This window comes from Bison bison, unplaced genomic scaffold (genome assembly GCF_000754665.1).
Source record: "Bison bison bison isolate TAMUID 2011002044 unplaced genomic scaffold, Bison_UMD1.0 scf7180017864205, whole genome shotgun sequence".
NCBI lineage: Eukaryota > Metazoa > Chordata > Mammalia > Artiodactyla > Bovidae > Bison > Bison bison.
In genome coordinates, this window is record NW_011494777.1 from 1803785 (window position 1) to 1819827 (window position 16043).

At 36.9% G+C, this 16043-nt stretch overlaps 1 protein-coding gene across 5 annotated transcripts in view; it reads right to left on the reverse strand.

Annotated features, from left to right (window-relative positions):
• The window catches only part of ARHGAP32 (Rho GTPase activating protein 32), a 132354-nt gene that overhangs the window by 21099 nt on the left and 95212 nt on the right, over nucleotides 1–16043 (reverse strand). For all 5 annotated transcript variants that reach the window (XM_010844690.1, XM_010844685.1, XM_010844686.1 and 2 more), the window contains 4 exons: nucleotides 8784–8933; nucleotides 3753–3855; nucleotides 2270–2414; nucleotides 1732–1814 (listed from right to left, as the gene is read on the reverse strand). In XM_010844690.1, the coding sequence (XP_010842992.1) occupies nucleotides 1732–1814; nucleotides 2270–2414; nucleotides 3753–3855; nucleotides 8784–8933 (481 nt within the window). The remainder of the gene's footprint in view (nucleotides 1–1731; nucleotides 1815–2269; nucleotides 2415–3752; nucleotides 3856–8783; nucleotides 8934–16043) is intronic.

Below are 16043 nucleotides of genomic sequence, written 5' to 3' on the forward strand. Positions count from 1 at the left end.
GGAAGCAGCAGTTAAAACTGGACATGGAACAACAGACTGGTTCCAAATAGGAAAAGGAGTGCGTCAAGGCTGTATATTGTCACCCTGCTTATTTAACTTATATGCAGAGTACATCATGAGATACGCTGGGCTGGAGGAAGCACAAGCTTGAATCAAGATTGCCAGGAGAAATATGAATCACCTCAGATATGCAGATGACACCACCCTTATGGCAGAAAGCGAAGAAGAACTAAAGACCCTCTTGATGAAAGTGAAAGTGGAGAGTAAAAAAGCTGGCTTAAAGTTCAACATTCAGAAACTAAGATCATGGCATCCGGTCCCATCACTTCATGGCAAATAGACAGGGAAACAGTGGAAACAGTGGCTGACTTTATTTTTCTGGGCTCCAAAATCACTGCAGATGGTGACTGCAGCCATGAAATTAAAAGACGCTTCCTCCTTGGAAGGAAAGTTATGACTAACCTAGATAGCATATTCAAAAGCAGAGACATTATTTTGCCAACAAAGGTCCGTCTAGTCAAGGCTATGGTTTTTTCAGTGGTCATGTATGGATGTGAGAGTTGGACTATAAAGAAAGCTGAGTGCCAAAGAACTGATGCTTTTGAACTGTGGTGCTGGAGAAGACTCTTGCGGAAGGAGATCCAACCAGTCCATCCTAAAAGAGATCAGTCCTGGGAGTTTATTGGAAGCACTGATGTTGAAGCTGAAACTCCAATACTTTGGCCACCTGATGCGAAGAGCTGACTCACTTGAAAAGACCCTGATGCTGGGAAAGATTGAGGGCAGGAGGAGAAGGGGACCACAGAGGATGAGATGGATGGATGGCATCACCGACTTGATGGACATTGGTTTGGGTGGACTCTGGGAGTTGGTAATGGACAGGGAGGCCTGGTGTGAGAGTCAGACACGACTGAGCGACTGACCTGAACTGAGAGAATACCCATCATTCTGTGACAGAGTCAGGAGACAAGCTAGCGATAAAAAGAAACTCAGCAAACCCCAAACAGGCCATCACTCCATGAAACAAACACGGTTACCCCAGAAAGGGGGAAAAAAATTCTGGTATACTATTAGATTGGGCTTCCCTGGTGGCGCAGCAGTAAAGAATATGCATGCCAATGCAGGAGACATGGGTTCAATCCCTTGGTCGGGAAGATCCTCTGGAGGAGGAAACGACAACCCACTCTAGTATTCTTGCCTGGGAAACCCCAAGCACAGAGGAGGATAAAGGAGCCTGGCAGGCTACAGCCCATGGGGTCACAAAAGAGTTGGACATGATTGAGCATGCACACACACATGCATACTATTAGATGTAGTTTGTAAATAACAGTTACATAGATACAGCAATGTAGAAAATCAACACCGAGCACTCATAGAACCACTCTAGGAAGATGAGAGAAGGGACTGTGTGTGGTTGTGTGCTAGTGGGGGAGAGGAAAGTTACAACTAAATCCTCCAAACTACTTCCAAGAGTCCAAGCTAACATACAAATTAATCTGGGCTGTAAAAGTAAGCAACAGAAGAGAGGGCTCCAGGGTGCCTGCTGGATGCCAAGCACTGTGCCCAGACCCTGGGAATATAAAGACAAATGTAAATACAAATGTATGGAAAAACAGAAATTTAAACAGTCAGAACTCCAAGGAAATTTAAACAGTTAGAAACCCCAGGAGCCCATGTTCACACAATTGACTTCTGGCATTTTTGGCTGGCATTTTACAGAGCGTGGTTTACCTGTAGTGTGGAGGAGGGAGTTGCTGGATGACATCATGAATTTTTATCAGCCTTTCTTCATCTGTTGCTGCTGAAACAGCATCCTGGAACAACCATAATGCAAAATAAACTAGTAAGCTTTGTTGGTAAAAATGAAAGTTCTTCACTTAGAATTCAGTTTCACTTTGAGATTCATTGACCTTACTCTTCGGTGCTGAACGATGAGGGAAAACCATGTAGTACCAAGGAAGCAAACTTTGTTCACACACTATGTGGATGCCGAAATCTAATACAAGATAGTATTTTTAAAACTTTACAATAACCAACATATAACCAAGGGTTATAGTAAGATTAGTGGCTCAAAGTGAGAGACCCTGAAAAGGGGCAAACAGTGAAGACGGTGGACCAACTAGCAGTAAGTGTTCTTTATCAATATTTTCTCTTTAAAGGAGCTCTTTTACTCATATAACTCACATGGAGAAATCAACTTTTTCAGGTTTTGAACAAAACCACAGCAAAATTGCAAACAGAACTTGATTTAAATGTGACTGGTACTCACAGAAAATTTCTCATACAGCTGGTAGGTGAGCAGAGGGTTTGGGAGCTCTCGGAAGTACAGCTTACACAGGGAGCCCACGGAATGGATGTCTTGGACATAGGGTTCTTTTGTCAGGTCGGGAACATGTTCAGAGTCAAATTCATGGCTAAAAAGATAGAAGAGAGACAACAAAACTAATTTTTTTCAAAGAAAAGCAAATATGACTTTAAAACAGAAAGAAAAGGTCCAAAGTATTAACCTCCAGCTCAGTGAGCAAATATGTACTTCAAATGACTGTATTTCACAGAAGTTATTCAGCAGTAATTGAATGTCTGACTATGAGACAAGTGTTTTTCTAAATAGAAATTCAGGGGATAGCTTTAATATTAAAATGGACAGAAATCTCTGAAACCTGTGTGAAAGAGCAGGTCTTACCACAGATTGAAACAAAGGACTTCTACTTCCTAAGTGTTTAAATGCCTAATATTTTGGCAGTTCTGAAAACTAGAGTTGAATGGCAGCTGGTCCATGAAAAACTATGTGCAGAAATTCCTCAGATGCAAGAAGTACAGTTCAAGAATATGTTATGATAGAGGGATAAGGAAGCCAGAAACAATTATAAAACAATTCTCCAACAACACAGAAAGTAAATCTGCAGCATTTAGTGAGTGAAATAAAAATTGTGCTCAGAACACAAAGGCAGATTAAGCTTATTCTCCAGGAGGTTGACTAATATTAATCTACAGACCAGAGGCCACTAGTCAACCTAGAGGATTAATCTGAATATGAGATCTGCTGCATCTGAAGTCAAAGACTGTACTGTTTTCAGTACCAGAATCAATTTAAGTATTACAAACATGTATTCTGAAAATAGAAATCAACTCTGTGGTCAATTTAGAATATTAAAATCCTTATAGAATAATGGCAATTACCATGTACCACAGTGAAAAATAAAAGATAATAACATGTTAAGAATAGATAGGAATCTAAGAGATTAAGAAAAAGTTAAAATTTCTGTTGGTGGTATAAAGGATACCACTATTTTTGTCTCTGGGGGTCTAATGGGAAAGGATGTGGGATATGTGACACATACCCACTTGAGCACGTGCTACAGAACTTGGGTGAAAGAAGATTAGAAAAAGCTTCACTCTAATTAAAAAGAATAATAAACAGGTCCACTCTTGTCCATTTTAATTAAAGAACAATTCTATTATAATGTAAATTTTCATCTATCATAGTTGTCATAGGTTCAAATTCAATTTTCAAAAATCTTCAATATTGCAGAGAAAATAAAAGTATTGAGATTAGAGGCCAAGGTTTTCTGATACTACAAATGAAGAAATGTCGAAAACATACACAGAGAACAATATAGCTAGTTTTCTACTTTATCTAAACTATCTTACAGAAAATAAAGATTATCAATATAAGTGACTTAATTCTGAAACAGTTTCATTTTAATGAATTACAGTAGGAACAAAAAAGAAAAAGCCATGTTGGGTTTTACCGTAGTCTCTGGATATTGGAGGCGACACCAGAGAGACGATATATCCCATCCACGATGCCATATCTCTCGATGAACGCTGTGCAGCTTTGAAGAACCTGGGGCACTAGAGAGCATTTTTGAAGACATGGATTAAATTGAGAGTATTCAATGGAAACAAAGTCACAAAAAACAAGAACGTTTTAGCAAAATGAAAGTTGCAAATTAAAGCTGTAAGGGGTGGAGATTAATCTGCCACAAAAAATGATAACAGCATATTTACCTAATTTCACATCTAAACTAGATTCCTGAATAATCAAGACTGCCTCTATGTTGTTACACTGAGGTAAGTGGAAGAGTTCATTAATTATTGGGATACTTTCCCTAAGATCTTCTGCAACAGACTTGTTTAGATGGTTACAACAGCAAGGTGAACTGTTTAGTTCTAACATCATTCTAGATTAAAAAAAAAAAAACACAAGTTACTCACCTGAATTTCATACTCAGCAAATGGATATGCAAACTTCAATGTTTATTCCAACATGATAATTACCTACTCTAAGTGCTTCAATTTTTTACTTTTAAAAGTTTCTTTTATTCTTTTCATAGTTATGCTAATTCTAATTATATTCAGTAAACATCAACATAATGCAAAGGTCAAAGTAATTTCAAGTAAGTGAAATCTTTAATTTCCTGCCTATCTTTATATTAAAATTACTTTCGACTCAATATTATCAGCTGGTCACGAAACGCACTTCAACAAAAAGCAGGAAGAAAAGAAAAAGAAAGGCTCTCTGGTTACGTCTCTGAACAACTAACACAACCAAGCAGCCACTCTGGGCTCACGGTCTAGAACAGAACACTTGAAGTTTATGAGAAAACGGTCTTCTAACCAAATATCTACAGTAACTGAAATTTGAACTTCATTTATATTGCATTGCAGACTGATGAATTCACAGGCTTCAGTAACTACGTTCATTTCATCATTTTCGGTTACGATCCATGAGAAGAATAGCTTGAAAGAACATTATTTGGTCTGCAAAAGACTACTCTATTAGGGATGAAAGAGTGGTGAATGAAACAACTAAGATACTTTAATAAGATAATTTTATCTACTGCATTTCACTTAAATGTATATACCATTCCTTTATTATTACAAAAGGTTTTTCCTTGGTTTTTCTGCATTGTGTTGTACTTCCTTCATCCTGTCTTTTAAATTCTGTCAGATCCTTTAACTTATATTTAAAACATAAACTCCTTAGCTTTGAATAATTTTATTAGAAAGCAGGTATATTACTGAGCAAGCAAAAGATGCCAGACTAAGTGCTTTACAACAGATACTCTTATTTACTTTTCAGAGAAATTCTATCATTATCTCCCTTTTCAGAGAGGAAACTGAATCTTAAGAGTGATGAAATTTTACACATAAGGACAAGCAGTAAACAAATGGCACAAATAAGGATCAAACTCAAGCTGTCCAAGCACAGAGTCACACTTTAACTGCCCGGATTTTAAGGTCCTTCCCCATTTGCACTTATTTTAGTATTACCATATTTCTGTATTTCACAACTCTAGGCCAAGTTAAGTCTCATCTTTTACCAAACAAACCAGCCATGCTCTAAGTCCATCAATTTCCAGGTAAAGGAAGCCTGTTTCCTCTGCCTGGATTCTCCTTCTGCTACCATCTTATAGAAAACTCTTGGTTGTTGTTCAAAACCCAACTGAACTCTTACTCTAAGGCAAGCTTTCTTTGAATATACCCCTAAGCAGAGGTAGCTATACTAGGTTCTAGATGCCAACAGAACTATGTCATTTTGAATTAATATTTATTTGTTTATACCATGATTACTCCTTCTTGAGTGCATGCCTGCTCAGTCACCTCCTTCTTTGTGACCCCATGGACTGTAGCCCACCAGGCTGCTCTCCCATAGGATTTCCCAGGCAAGAATACTGGAGTGGGCTGCCATTTCCCTCTCTAGGGGATCTTCATGACCCAAGGAGACATGGGTTCAATGCCTGGGAAATCCCACGGACAGAGGAGCCTGGCAGGCTACCGTCAAAGGGGTTGCCAAGCGTCAGCCGTGACTTAGTGACTAAATAGCAACAGCAACCCACAAGAAAGCATACCTACTCTTTATATACAGGCAGACCTCAGAAATACTGCAGTTTCCGTTTCAGACCACCAGAATAAAGCAAGCATCACAATAAAGGAAGTCACACAAATTTTTGGTTTCTCAGTGCATATCAATTATGTTCATACTATAGTATAGTCTAATAAGTGTGCCATAGCATCGTGTCTGAAAAACAATGTACATACATTTAATTAGAAAAATACTTTATTGCTAAAAAAATGCTAACTATGATCTGAGCCTGCAATGAGTTGTAATCTTTTTGCTGGTGGAGGGTTTAACTACCGTGTGTCACAGAGACACGACTGAGCAAACACTTGGAAAAATGGTACCAACAGACTTGCTCAATACAGGGTGGCCACATACCTTCAGTTCATTAGAAAAGCACAGTGTCTGCAAAAAGCAGTAAAGCAAGAAAAACATAACACCTTTGAAATTCTATACTGTATTCAAATTTACAGTTTGAATAGCTTCTTAATTTATGCAGCAATTTCCCTAAAAGTTGAGTATTCAATTTTTTGGCTTTCATACATAATACTATAATGAACATTTTTATTTTTGTTGGATTATAGCCTTAGGATAACCCTGAGAGAGAACTGCTACAAGAAAGAATACTGTAAGGTCTCTTGCTCTGGAGTGCCAAAATGTTTTTCAAAAAGGCAGTAATTCCCAGAGCTACTCGTAACCAACATTCTTCACCTGCTGGTAAAAATCTCTGCTGTTTTTAATGGCACTGGATATCATAATTTAGAAAAGCAGCTTTGTTATATCAGTAGTGTTTACTTATATAAAATGGTGTCTCAAAATTGCTTTGATACATTTTCCATGATTGCAAATAAGCATAGAGACTTTTTTTCTTTTTGCATTTTTTGTTTACTATTTAGTTCCTTGTCAAAATTGTATGTTTATAGCTTTTTTCTATTCTTCTACTCAGGGGCTTAATTTTCTCACAAACCTGAATGACATTTTCATTTACTATATTAGGAGCACAATTTCATCATACCCAAGAAAAAAGGACTTTCCCAGTCTATGGCACCTTCCCTTTACATTTGTAGTAAATTCCCTACATTTGAACCTTCAACTTGTGAACTTTCAAAGATGTGAACATGCATTCACACGCCCAAACACACGTTAGTTCACGTGTCTGGCATACCGTCAGGTGCCTGCATCCTCTGCAGGCGGCTGTGCTTTCCCGTGCTTCACTGCACAGTACTACACAGAGTGCAGGAGAACAGCAGCATCTTTCTCTCAAGCCCAGGCTGTCTGGAAGCAAACGCCAAAGTGGTGGTGATGCAGCTGGTACCGCTAGGGAGCTCCAGCTGTTGTACCGCAGTATTGTACTGTTCAAGGTGCTGTACTGTAAGATTAAAAATGTTCTCTTTTTTGTTTTTTAAATGCATTACTTGTGTGAAAAGTACTATACACCTACTACAGTACAGTACTACATAGCCGACTGTGTTAGTCGGATACCTACGTAACTTTGTTGGATTAACAGACAAACTCAACTTAGGAATGTGCTCTCAGAATAGAACTTCTTCGTATGTAGGGGACTTACTCTATATGGAAGCTACTTGTTTGGAATCACCTCTTCATTCATGGTTTTTTCCCTCATTGATCTCAAAACAAAATCATTTTGTATTAACACTTTTATGAGTTAAAAATAGTTAACCCTTTCATACATTTGAAACTTTTAGGGTCATAAAGCAAGAATTAAGCTTTTCAAAATTGCTATTTCATGTTTCTGTATGTATTTATAATGAACTCCTCCCCATGAGCTGGTTTTTTAAAAACACTTTATCAGCATGGATTCATATTTACAACAACTACTTCTAAACATTCCGGGCTATTTCATTCATCAGTTGTATCTCATCCTCTACACCAGTAACATTCTAGTTTTGAATACTGTTTTAATATTGGTAAAGTTAGATGTCTCCTATCCCTGATTTCCCTCCCCATAATGTTCTGTGACCTTCTCATTGGCTTATTATTCCATGTGCATTTTGACAGTTGCAAAAATAATCCTCAGGGTTTTGGTTTGTCTGTTTGTTTTTTCTTTAATTTTCAATAACTGCCATAAGTTGATATTAGTTTGGGACTAACACCTATTTAAAGTAATACTGTGTCTTCTCCCGCAAGAAACATGGTATAGTTGGTATTAAATCCATATTATAAGTATATTGGTATTCTTTAGGCAATGAGTAAGGCCTTAATTTGAACTTGATATTCATTGATATTTACACTAACTTTCACTAGTGGTCTTCTTAAAAAGCATATAATGGGTGTTTGCCATCAAGATTCAGAATTTCACAAATCACCTATTTCTGTTATCAAAATTATAGTTAAGGACTTCCTTAATATTCTAGCATCTAAAAGAGATGGTAGAAAAAAGTGCTATTTTTAAAAAAAATCGAAGAAAAACTCCATTTTTCCTTTCTTTCTATCCATTCAGCCCCTCCATCCATTCTTCCAAGCACTGAATTCTTGAATAAGAATTTAATTTATAGAGAAAGGAATTTAAATTTTTAGCTATAAAAGTTGGGAGGCTGGTCTTGATAATACACGATCTCCAAAGTATGACTTTTTTCCAAAAAAGAAATTAACATTTCAGAATAAACTGCGAGAAGGAAAAGTGAGGAACTTATCTGGAGAGACATGAAAATAATGCAAACCAGCAGAGCTATTGTACCCTTGGTGAGAATGTCTTCATCTTTCTGAACAGATCACAAGCATCTCTAATGCCAAAGTGCATGCCTAGACCCCTCATGATTCTCAGTTACCCCGAAGTCAGGCGAGTACCTCAGAGCATTCAGTATGTGCTGCTGAACTCAAACGGAACAGGTGCTGCTTGCCGTATCTAACTGATTACAGGAGATCAACAGGGAGAGGTTAGAAACTGAAATTATGAGATTATAAATTTCATGTTTACCTTCAAAACCAGAATTCAGGAGGTGCTCCCCCAGGTCACAGCCAAACACTCTTTCTTTCAAGATTCCACGCTGCTTCAATTTCTGTTTTGTTGGACGAGACTTCATGAATGTGCGTAAAAAAGTAATGAGCTTGCCGTGCTTTTTAGATACTAAAAAACAATAATAAAGAGAAAATACCTTAGTTGTAGCAAGAGGAAATGAAATGCAGATCTCAACAGAATAACTACAAAATAATCTAAGTATACCATATATTCTGTAGGAAATTTTTAGCAGAAGTTGAAGAAAGAGTTGGTTTATAAATTAAAGCATGGTTTTGCATGTTCTTCTCACCAGCCTGTGGTCTTATTTGATGAAACTGTGTGCAAACTGAAGTATTATAATTCATGACTTTTAAGTTAAGCATGGTAAACCAGCCAACTTCCCAATGCTACCTAAGCATGCTACAGGATTATAACTCGGACTTGAGTTTTACTCTACTATATTGCTTTTAGAGATCTTCATGATAAGTAAGACTTAACATGGTAGAAATTTAAGAAACTGCATTTCTAGTTAATTTCTAAAGTATTTTATTTAGTGTTAGAAATTTTCATGGCATTTATAATCTGGAAAATAAAACTTGAAACAACTCTCTCTTTCTCATTTTATAAAGAGGACAATCCCATTATGAAACAGCACACAATTATCAAACTAAAGGCTACGTTAAGTACGACACACACACCCATAAAAAAGCATTAGATCTTTATTAACATTCATCTATCACATACTACATCACCTTAACGGCCTTTGTAGATCAAAGAGATAAGCAAATTGTATACAGTAAGATATTTCCACTGACTTATATATGTTAGAAAGACAACAGGGAAAGATCTGAAAACAAACAAATCCTTAGAAAAATGATTTTTGCTGAGAAGTGCATCCTGCAGGGGAAATTATTCTGGAAGTCAACATACAACAAATTACTGTAAGCTCAGAGATTAGCTGCAGGATAGAAGACTAAGCCACATGGCCCCAATCCTCCTGCTCGGTCCTCAGATGATTACAGGTCTTACTGAACCCCACTAGTTTCTTCAGAGAACCCAAATCCTAAAGCCCATGAACTGATGAATCCTCCTGTGGGAATTCTGGGCACTGAGATTAATTTGTGGCCCAAATGGACCACTAGATGGGTTACTCGGACCAGATTAAACATTTTCTTTACATTTTATGGGAAACACTACTTTCAGACTTAAGCATCTTTTCTATGAACTGTACAAAGGTGATCAACTGTAACCCGCTTGCCCATAACTGAGAGGGTTCCCTCGGACACGAAATCTTCAGTGCTAAAATCAGGAAAGTCCTGAGTGAACTGGAACGAGGTTGTCACCCTTGTACATAGACTAAAGAGGAAATTTATTTTTTCTATACCAACCCCTTAAAGTTTACCCAGAATCATCAGTATAATTTTGATGCCATCATTAACATGCTGTGTGACACTCTGGGGAAATTACAGCCTCACTTGTATCTGAGATTCTTGCTATAAAATTAAATGATATGCTCTCTTATCTGCTAATGAGACATTCGTAGCACACTGGGGTAACTTAGAAGATGTTACATGTATCATATTAGTATATTAAAAGTTACTGAGCTTGTATGTGTTTTATTCTCCCCAGTTTCTAGTAGACTGTTATGAATCTTTGTTCTTAAAGTGTGGCCATCAAACCATTTCTGTATAAGATTAACACATAAAAACAAGCAAATTTGCATTACAGTACCATAACATTATATATTTGGAAGAATTTTAATTTCTGTTATATTCAGTATTTCTACCTGGAAATAGGGCCTGTCATAATGTTTCTAAAGTTTTAAATCTTGCAGCAAAGTTTTCTAATTCTCTTTATGAAAAGACACATTCCACATACTTCTTGTTAGGGATATTGTTCGCTGCTTCTGGAGAATAACAGTTTTCTTCATTTATCGTAGTTGCTAAAATAGTAGGTATATTAGAAAATGATTTCTTTATGTATGGCTCAAATCTGATCATTTTCTAAAATCTCTACAATTTAAGACGGATTTTAGTTGATCCTTTCGGATTTCATGGATATGTAATTGTGTCAGAGCAAATACAGTAATTCCATTCTGTTTCTGAAAGGAAAAATTTCTGATTTCTTTTCCAGATTTTAATAATTGGCCAGAATATCCAAGATACATGTTAAAAAGTAGGCGTTTGTATTTTGATGGTGAATTTGGTGAAAATATCTGTTGACTCTGACAACTGCATACGATGTATATGAGAAAGAATTCTTTTAGTCTCAGACTTCCAGGAATGTTTCAAAGGGATGGGAACTGAATTTTAACTTGTATTCATTTAGCAACAAGCACGTGAATGCCTACCACATCTCAGGAACTGTTCTCAGCCCTGAGAGTACGGCGGGGAACAGGTGAGGCCAGCTCCTTGCTGTTGGAGCTCACTGAGGAGAGGAGTACAAATAAATAATAATACCGATATTATTATTTGGTTATATTATTATTAATATACTGAACAAATAATAATACAGATACAGCCGGCATTTATTTTATGATTAGTTACATGCCAGCAACTGTGTAAGAATTTATATTTATTAACCATTCGTTTCTCACAAGACCTTATAAGGAAAACACTATTATCCCCCTTTTAGAGGAAGAAACTCAGGCACAGAGTGTTTAGTAACATGTCTAAGGTCATGGAATCAGGATTAAAAATCAGGTGGTCTGTGTAAGATCTAATAAATACTTGCAAATATAAATGTCTCTTCACATTAATTTTTTCTTCACTTTATATTGCCTTCCCATTTCTTAGATAATAAAATGGCTAAAAGAAGTTTCTTTTGAATACTGCACTGCCCCCACCCATTTTCTTATAACAAACTAGTAAGTGAAAGTGAAAGTGTTAGCTGCTCAGTTGGGTCTGATTTTTGCAACCCCATGGACTGCAGCCCACCAGGCTCCTCTGTCCATGGGATTCTCCAGGCAAGAATACTGCAGTGGGTAGCTGCTCCTTTCTCCAGGGCATCTTCCTGACCCAGGGATCGAACCCAGGTCTCCCACATTGCATAAACAATGACATTTCCACAGAAAAAATGCATAAAAAATAAAAAACAAAAGCAAATCATACCACCATCTGTTCAAATTCCCTGTAAATGTCAAAGTGTGAGTTGCTTAGTCATGTCTGACTCTTTGTGATCCCACAGACTGTAGCCTGCCAGGCTCCTGTCCACGGTATTCTCCAGGCAAGAATACTGGAGTGAGTTGCCATTCCCTTCCCCAGGGATAGAACCTGGCTCTCCTGCACTGTAGGCAGATTCTTTACCATCTGAGCCACCATTCCCTAGTTAAGAGTTCAAATGCAGCATGTGCCACAGGCTATCTTCTTCCATATCATTTAGACATGATTTCACACTGCATTCTTCTTTCAAGACTTGACACAAACCCAACCCAACCAGTCCTTCCAGTAGTTAAAAGTTTTGCAGTATTTATTTTAGTATCTCCAAGGTAAAGTTTATGATACCGACAACCAGCTCATAGGGGCTCAGGAAACCTTGACACAGAGAGGCGGGGCACCAGATGTTTTTAACTACACAAGTTAAAATTTTCTCCAGCAAATCCTAAAAAATCTTCTTTTCTCATAATATTTCACTTAAATCAGAGTTCTCTGAATTGGGTCTCAGGAATCTTCTAGACCGATGGGAGAGAAGTCTGAGCTTGAAGGAATTTCTCAGGAAATTAAAGGAAGACGATTTGTGCCAGATAAGGGGCTCTGCATTAGGTTTATTTGCTTATATGCCCCAAGTTCTAAGATCTGTAATGAGTTCAGTTGGCCAAGCAGACAAAGTTAGAGGTGGGATGCATAATTCTGAGAGAATGTCTCTGGCACTCATGCTGAGGAGGATGACTGGACTGTACAGCATGTTACTTTTCAACCATGTTTCAGCTTTGCTAAAATATTCTCTAGAACAATTTACCAACATAATATTCCCATAGGACATACTTACATTTTTCACTCTTCATTTCTTTGTTCTATTCAGTTCTAGCAGACATTTTCATTTTTGTTAATCTCATCAGTATGACATGTTATATTCCACTTGAAAGTGCATTTCTGTGCTTACTAATAAGGTTAGGCACTGTTCCATGTCCACTGGTCATTCAGTCTTCCTAATCAGTGAAATAACTGTTTACATTCTTGGCCATTTTACTATCTGGCAGTCTTTCTCTTACTGATGGGCAAGAGATCTTTATACAATCTGTAAATGAATCCCCTGTCGGTTACTTTTTGTCAAGAACATGTTTCCCAGTCTTTGGCTTGTACTGTATAAATTTCTAATCACGTCTTTGTGTATGGTTTCTTTAAAATCTCTTTCCTTATCTGAGATCATAAACATACAGTCCTATTTCTTTTAAACCTTTTATTTCCTAAACTTTTTCACTTTTTAAAGGTTTTTAAACTGATTTTAAACTTTTTTGTATGTTTGCTGCTGCTGCTGCTGCTGCTAAGTCACTTCCGTCGTGTCCGACTCTGTGCGACCCCATAGACAGCAGCCCACCAGGCTCTGCCATCCCTGAGATTCTCCAGGCAAGAATACTGGAGTGGGTTGCCATGCCCTTCTCCAGGGGATCAAACCTGCATCTCTTTAAGTCTCCTGCATTGGTAGGTGGGTTCTTTACCACTAGCACCACCTGGGAAATGCAAAAAAGAAAAAAATCTAATAACTGATTACTGGACGAGATAGTTGGATGGCATCACCGACTCAGTGGACATGAGTTTGAGCACACTCCGGGAGATGGTGAAGGACAGGGAAGCCTGGCATACTGCAGTCCATGGAGTGACAAAGAGTCAGATACAACTGAGTGACTGAACAGCACTGACAAAACAGAAACACATGTATCAGGGTGTGTCAGATTACTAGGGTTCCAACCACATCTCTGCAGCTTCCAGCTGTATGACTGTGGACAAGGTACCCAATTCTCAGACCTTCACTTCCCTCTTCTATGAAAAACATTAAAAATAGTAAGGACCTAACAGGATTGTTTTGAGAATTAAATATAAAGGTTTTTTTATTTTCTGCTGAACAAAAAAAAAATTTTAATTTAGGTGCTACCGTTGTCATTGTATTAATTTATCTTTCATTCAGCAACCGTGCTCAACTCTGTTATTACTTCTAATAATTTGACAGGAGATTCTTCTGGATTTGTAGACAATCATCTGTAAGTAACGCAGATTTATTTCTTCCTTTCCACTTATTTCTTTTTGTTTAATTTTACTGAACCTTGAATAAACGATGATCTTGTTCTTGATCTAAATAGATTGCTTATATCTCACCATTAAGAATAAAATTTTCTTGGGTTTTTGGATAGAAACATTAAACAGATTTTTAAAAAACTCCCTATTTTTAATTGTACAAAATATACAAAAATATACAAAATGAACAAGTATTGACTTTTATCAAATTATTTCTCTGTATCTATGAAGATAATAATTTAGTTTGCCTTGTTCAATTTTTAAGTTTTTTTTTATATTTTATTTTATTTTTTAACTTTACAATATTCTATTGGTTTTGCCATATATCAGAATGAATCCGCCACAGGTATACATGCGCTCAATTTTTAAGTTTTGAATGTGACAACCATCCTGCTTGTGTTAAGTCGCTTCAGTCATGTCAGACTCTTTGTGACCCCTATGGACTATGGCCCACCAGGTTCCTCTGTCCATAGGATTCTCCAGGCAAGAATACTGGAGTGGGTTGCCATGCCCTTCTCCAGGGGATCTTTCCAACCCAGGGATTGAACCTGAGGTTCCTGCCACATCTCCTGCAATGAAGGCAGACTCTTTATCACCGAGCCACTGGGGACAACTGCAGGTACGTTTAAAGTTCTGCTTTTATACTCATGTGATAAACCTCCTGTGCTCCTGCTTGCCTCGCATCTGTTGCAGGGATGTAAATGAGTACATCAGACTGGAGAGGCAAGTGGCAATATCGAAAACTAAAGCCTTAAGCCGAGGCAAAATTCTCCCTTAGAAACTGTAATAAACATAGGAATCCTGTAAACACATCAGCAGTGGCTTTCAATAAAAAACTCAAACATAAAAGAATTCTACAGGGTACAAGTGTACATAAAGAATTCTAAAAATAAAAAAACTGTATTAGGTTGCTAATGTCTTAAATAGAAGCAAAGAAACATGCCATATCTTTCCCGTGACAGTCTTAAATAGCTGAGGTGAACTATGCTACTTAGTATTTTCAAATTTACTAAAAGGGATATTGGGAAGAGTTGTCAAAATCAACTTATTTTTAGCAGGCACTGTCATATGTCCTGAAAGGATCTGTGGGCAACTCAGAAACATAACTTTTGAACCAGTTAAGTCAGCACTCATGCTGGAAAAAATATGACATAATTCTTACTTGGTTTATAGCTTTGAGTATATCAATTAATTTTACACTAAACCAAAAAAGTTTTTATTTGAAAATAAATGGACTTGGAAATTAAAATGATTCACTAGAGTAATAATTTGACAAGCTTTTAAAGAAAAAATTCTGGATGAGCTAGATTATATGTGACTCAAATATTAAATAAACTGAACTAAAAAAAAAAACCACTTTTTCCAGTACCTGAGGTATAGAACCTCTTCTAACTTTTCTTTTTTCATAATATAGAAGAGCTTTAATATAAATAAAGAGATGAATAATGATATAAAAGAACTTCTTTAATCCAATGACTGAAAATGTTGTATCTTTTTGTCTTACAAAAAACACCCTCTGAGAGTTTCTTGCAAACCAAACTCAAAGTAGGTTTTCATGTGATGGAATAAGGACGCATCTAAGAAATTCTGTCACTGACTCTATTTTTATCTCTGTACATTTTCTGGTCTTGTTAGACCTGCCATCTCACTGGCCTGTTCCCAGTCCTACAAAGGGAAGAGAAAGAAAAAGACAAACTGAACCCTAAACCTAATCTCCAATGAAACCTGAAGGAAAACTCAGAAATTAGAATAATATCATAACATTACAGAATAGTTAACATGTACTGAGGGTCTACTATGCTTCAGTGCTTTACATGAGCTAATTTAAATTCAGTTTCAGTTAGCCTCACACTCTAAATGATTTAAATTCAAATACAAACCACTATCTGATCATTCAAATTTTCTATCTGTCAGATGAGGCATGCTAAATAAAATCTAATTCATCTCCCATTACATTAAAAATAATAAATATAATAAGGTTATCAGAATAATGATACTTCATACCTTT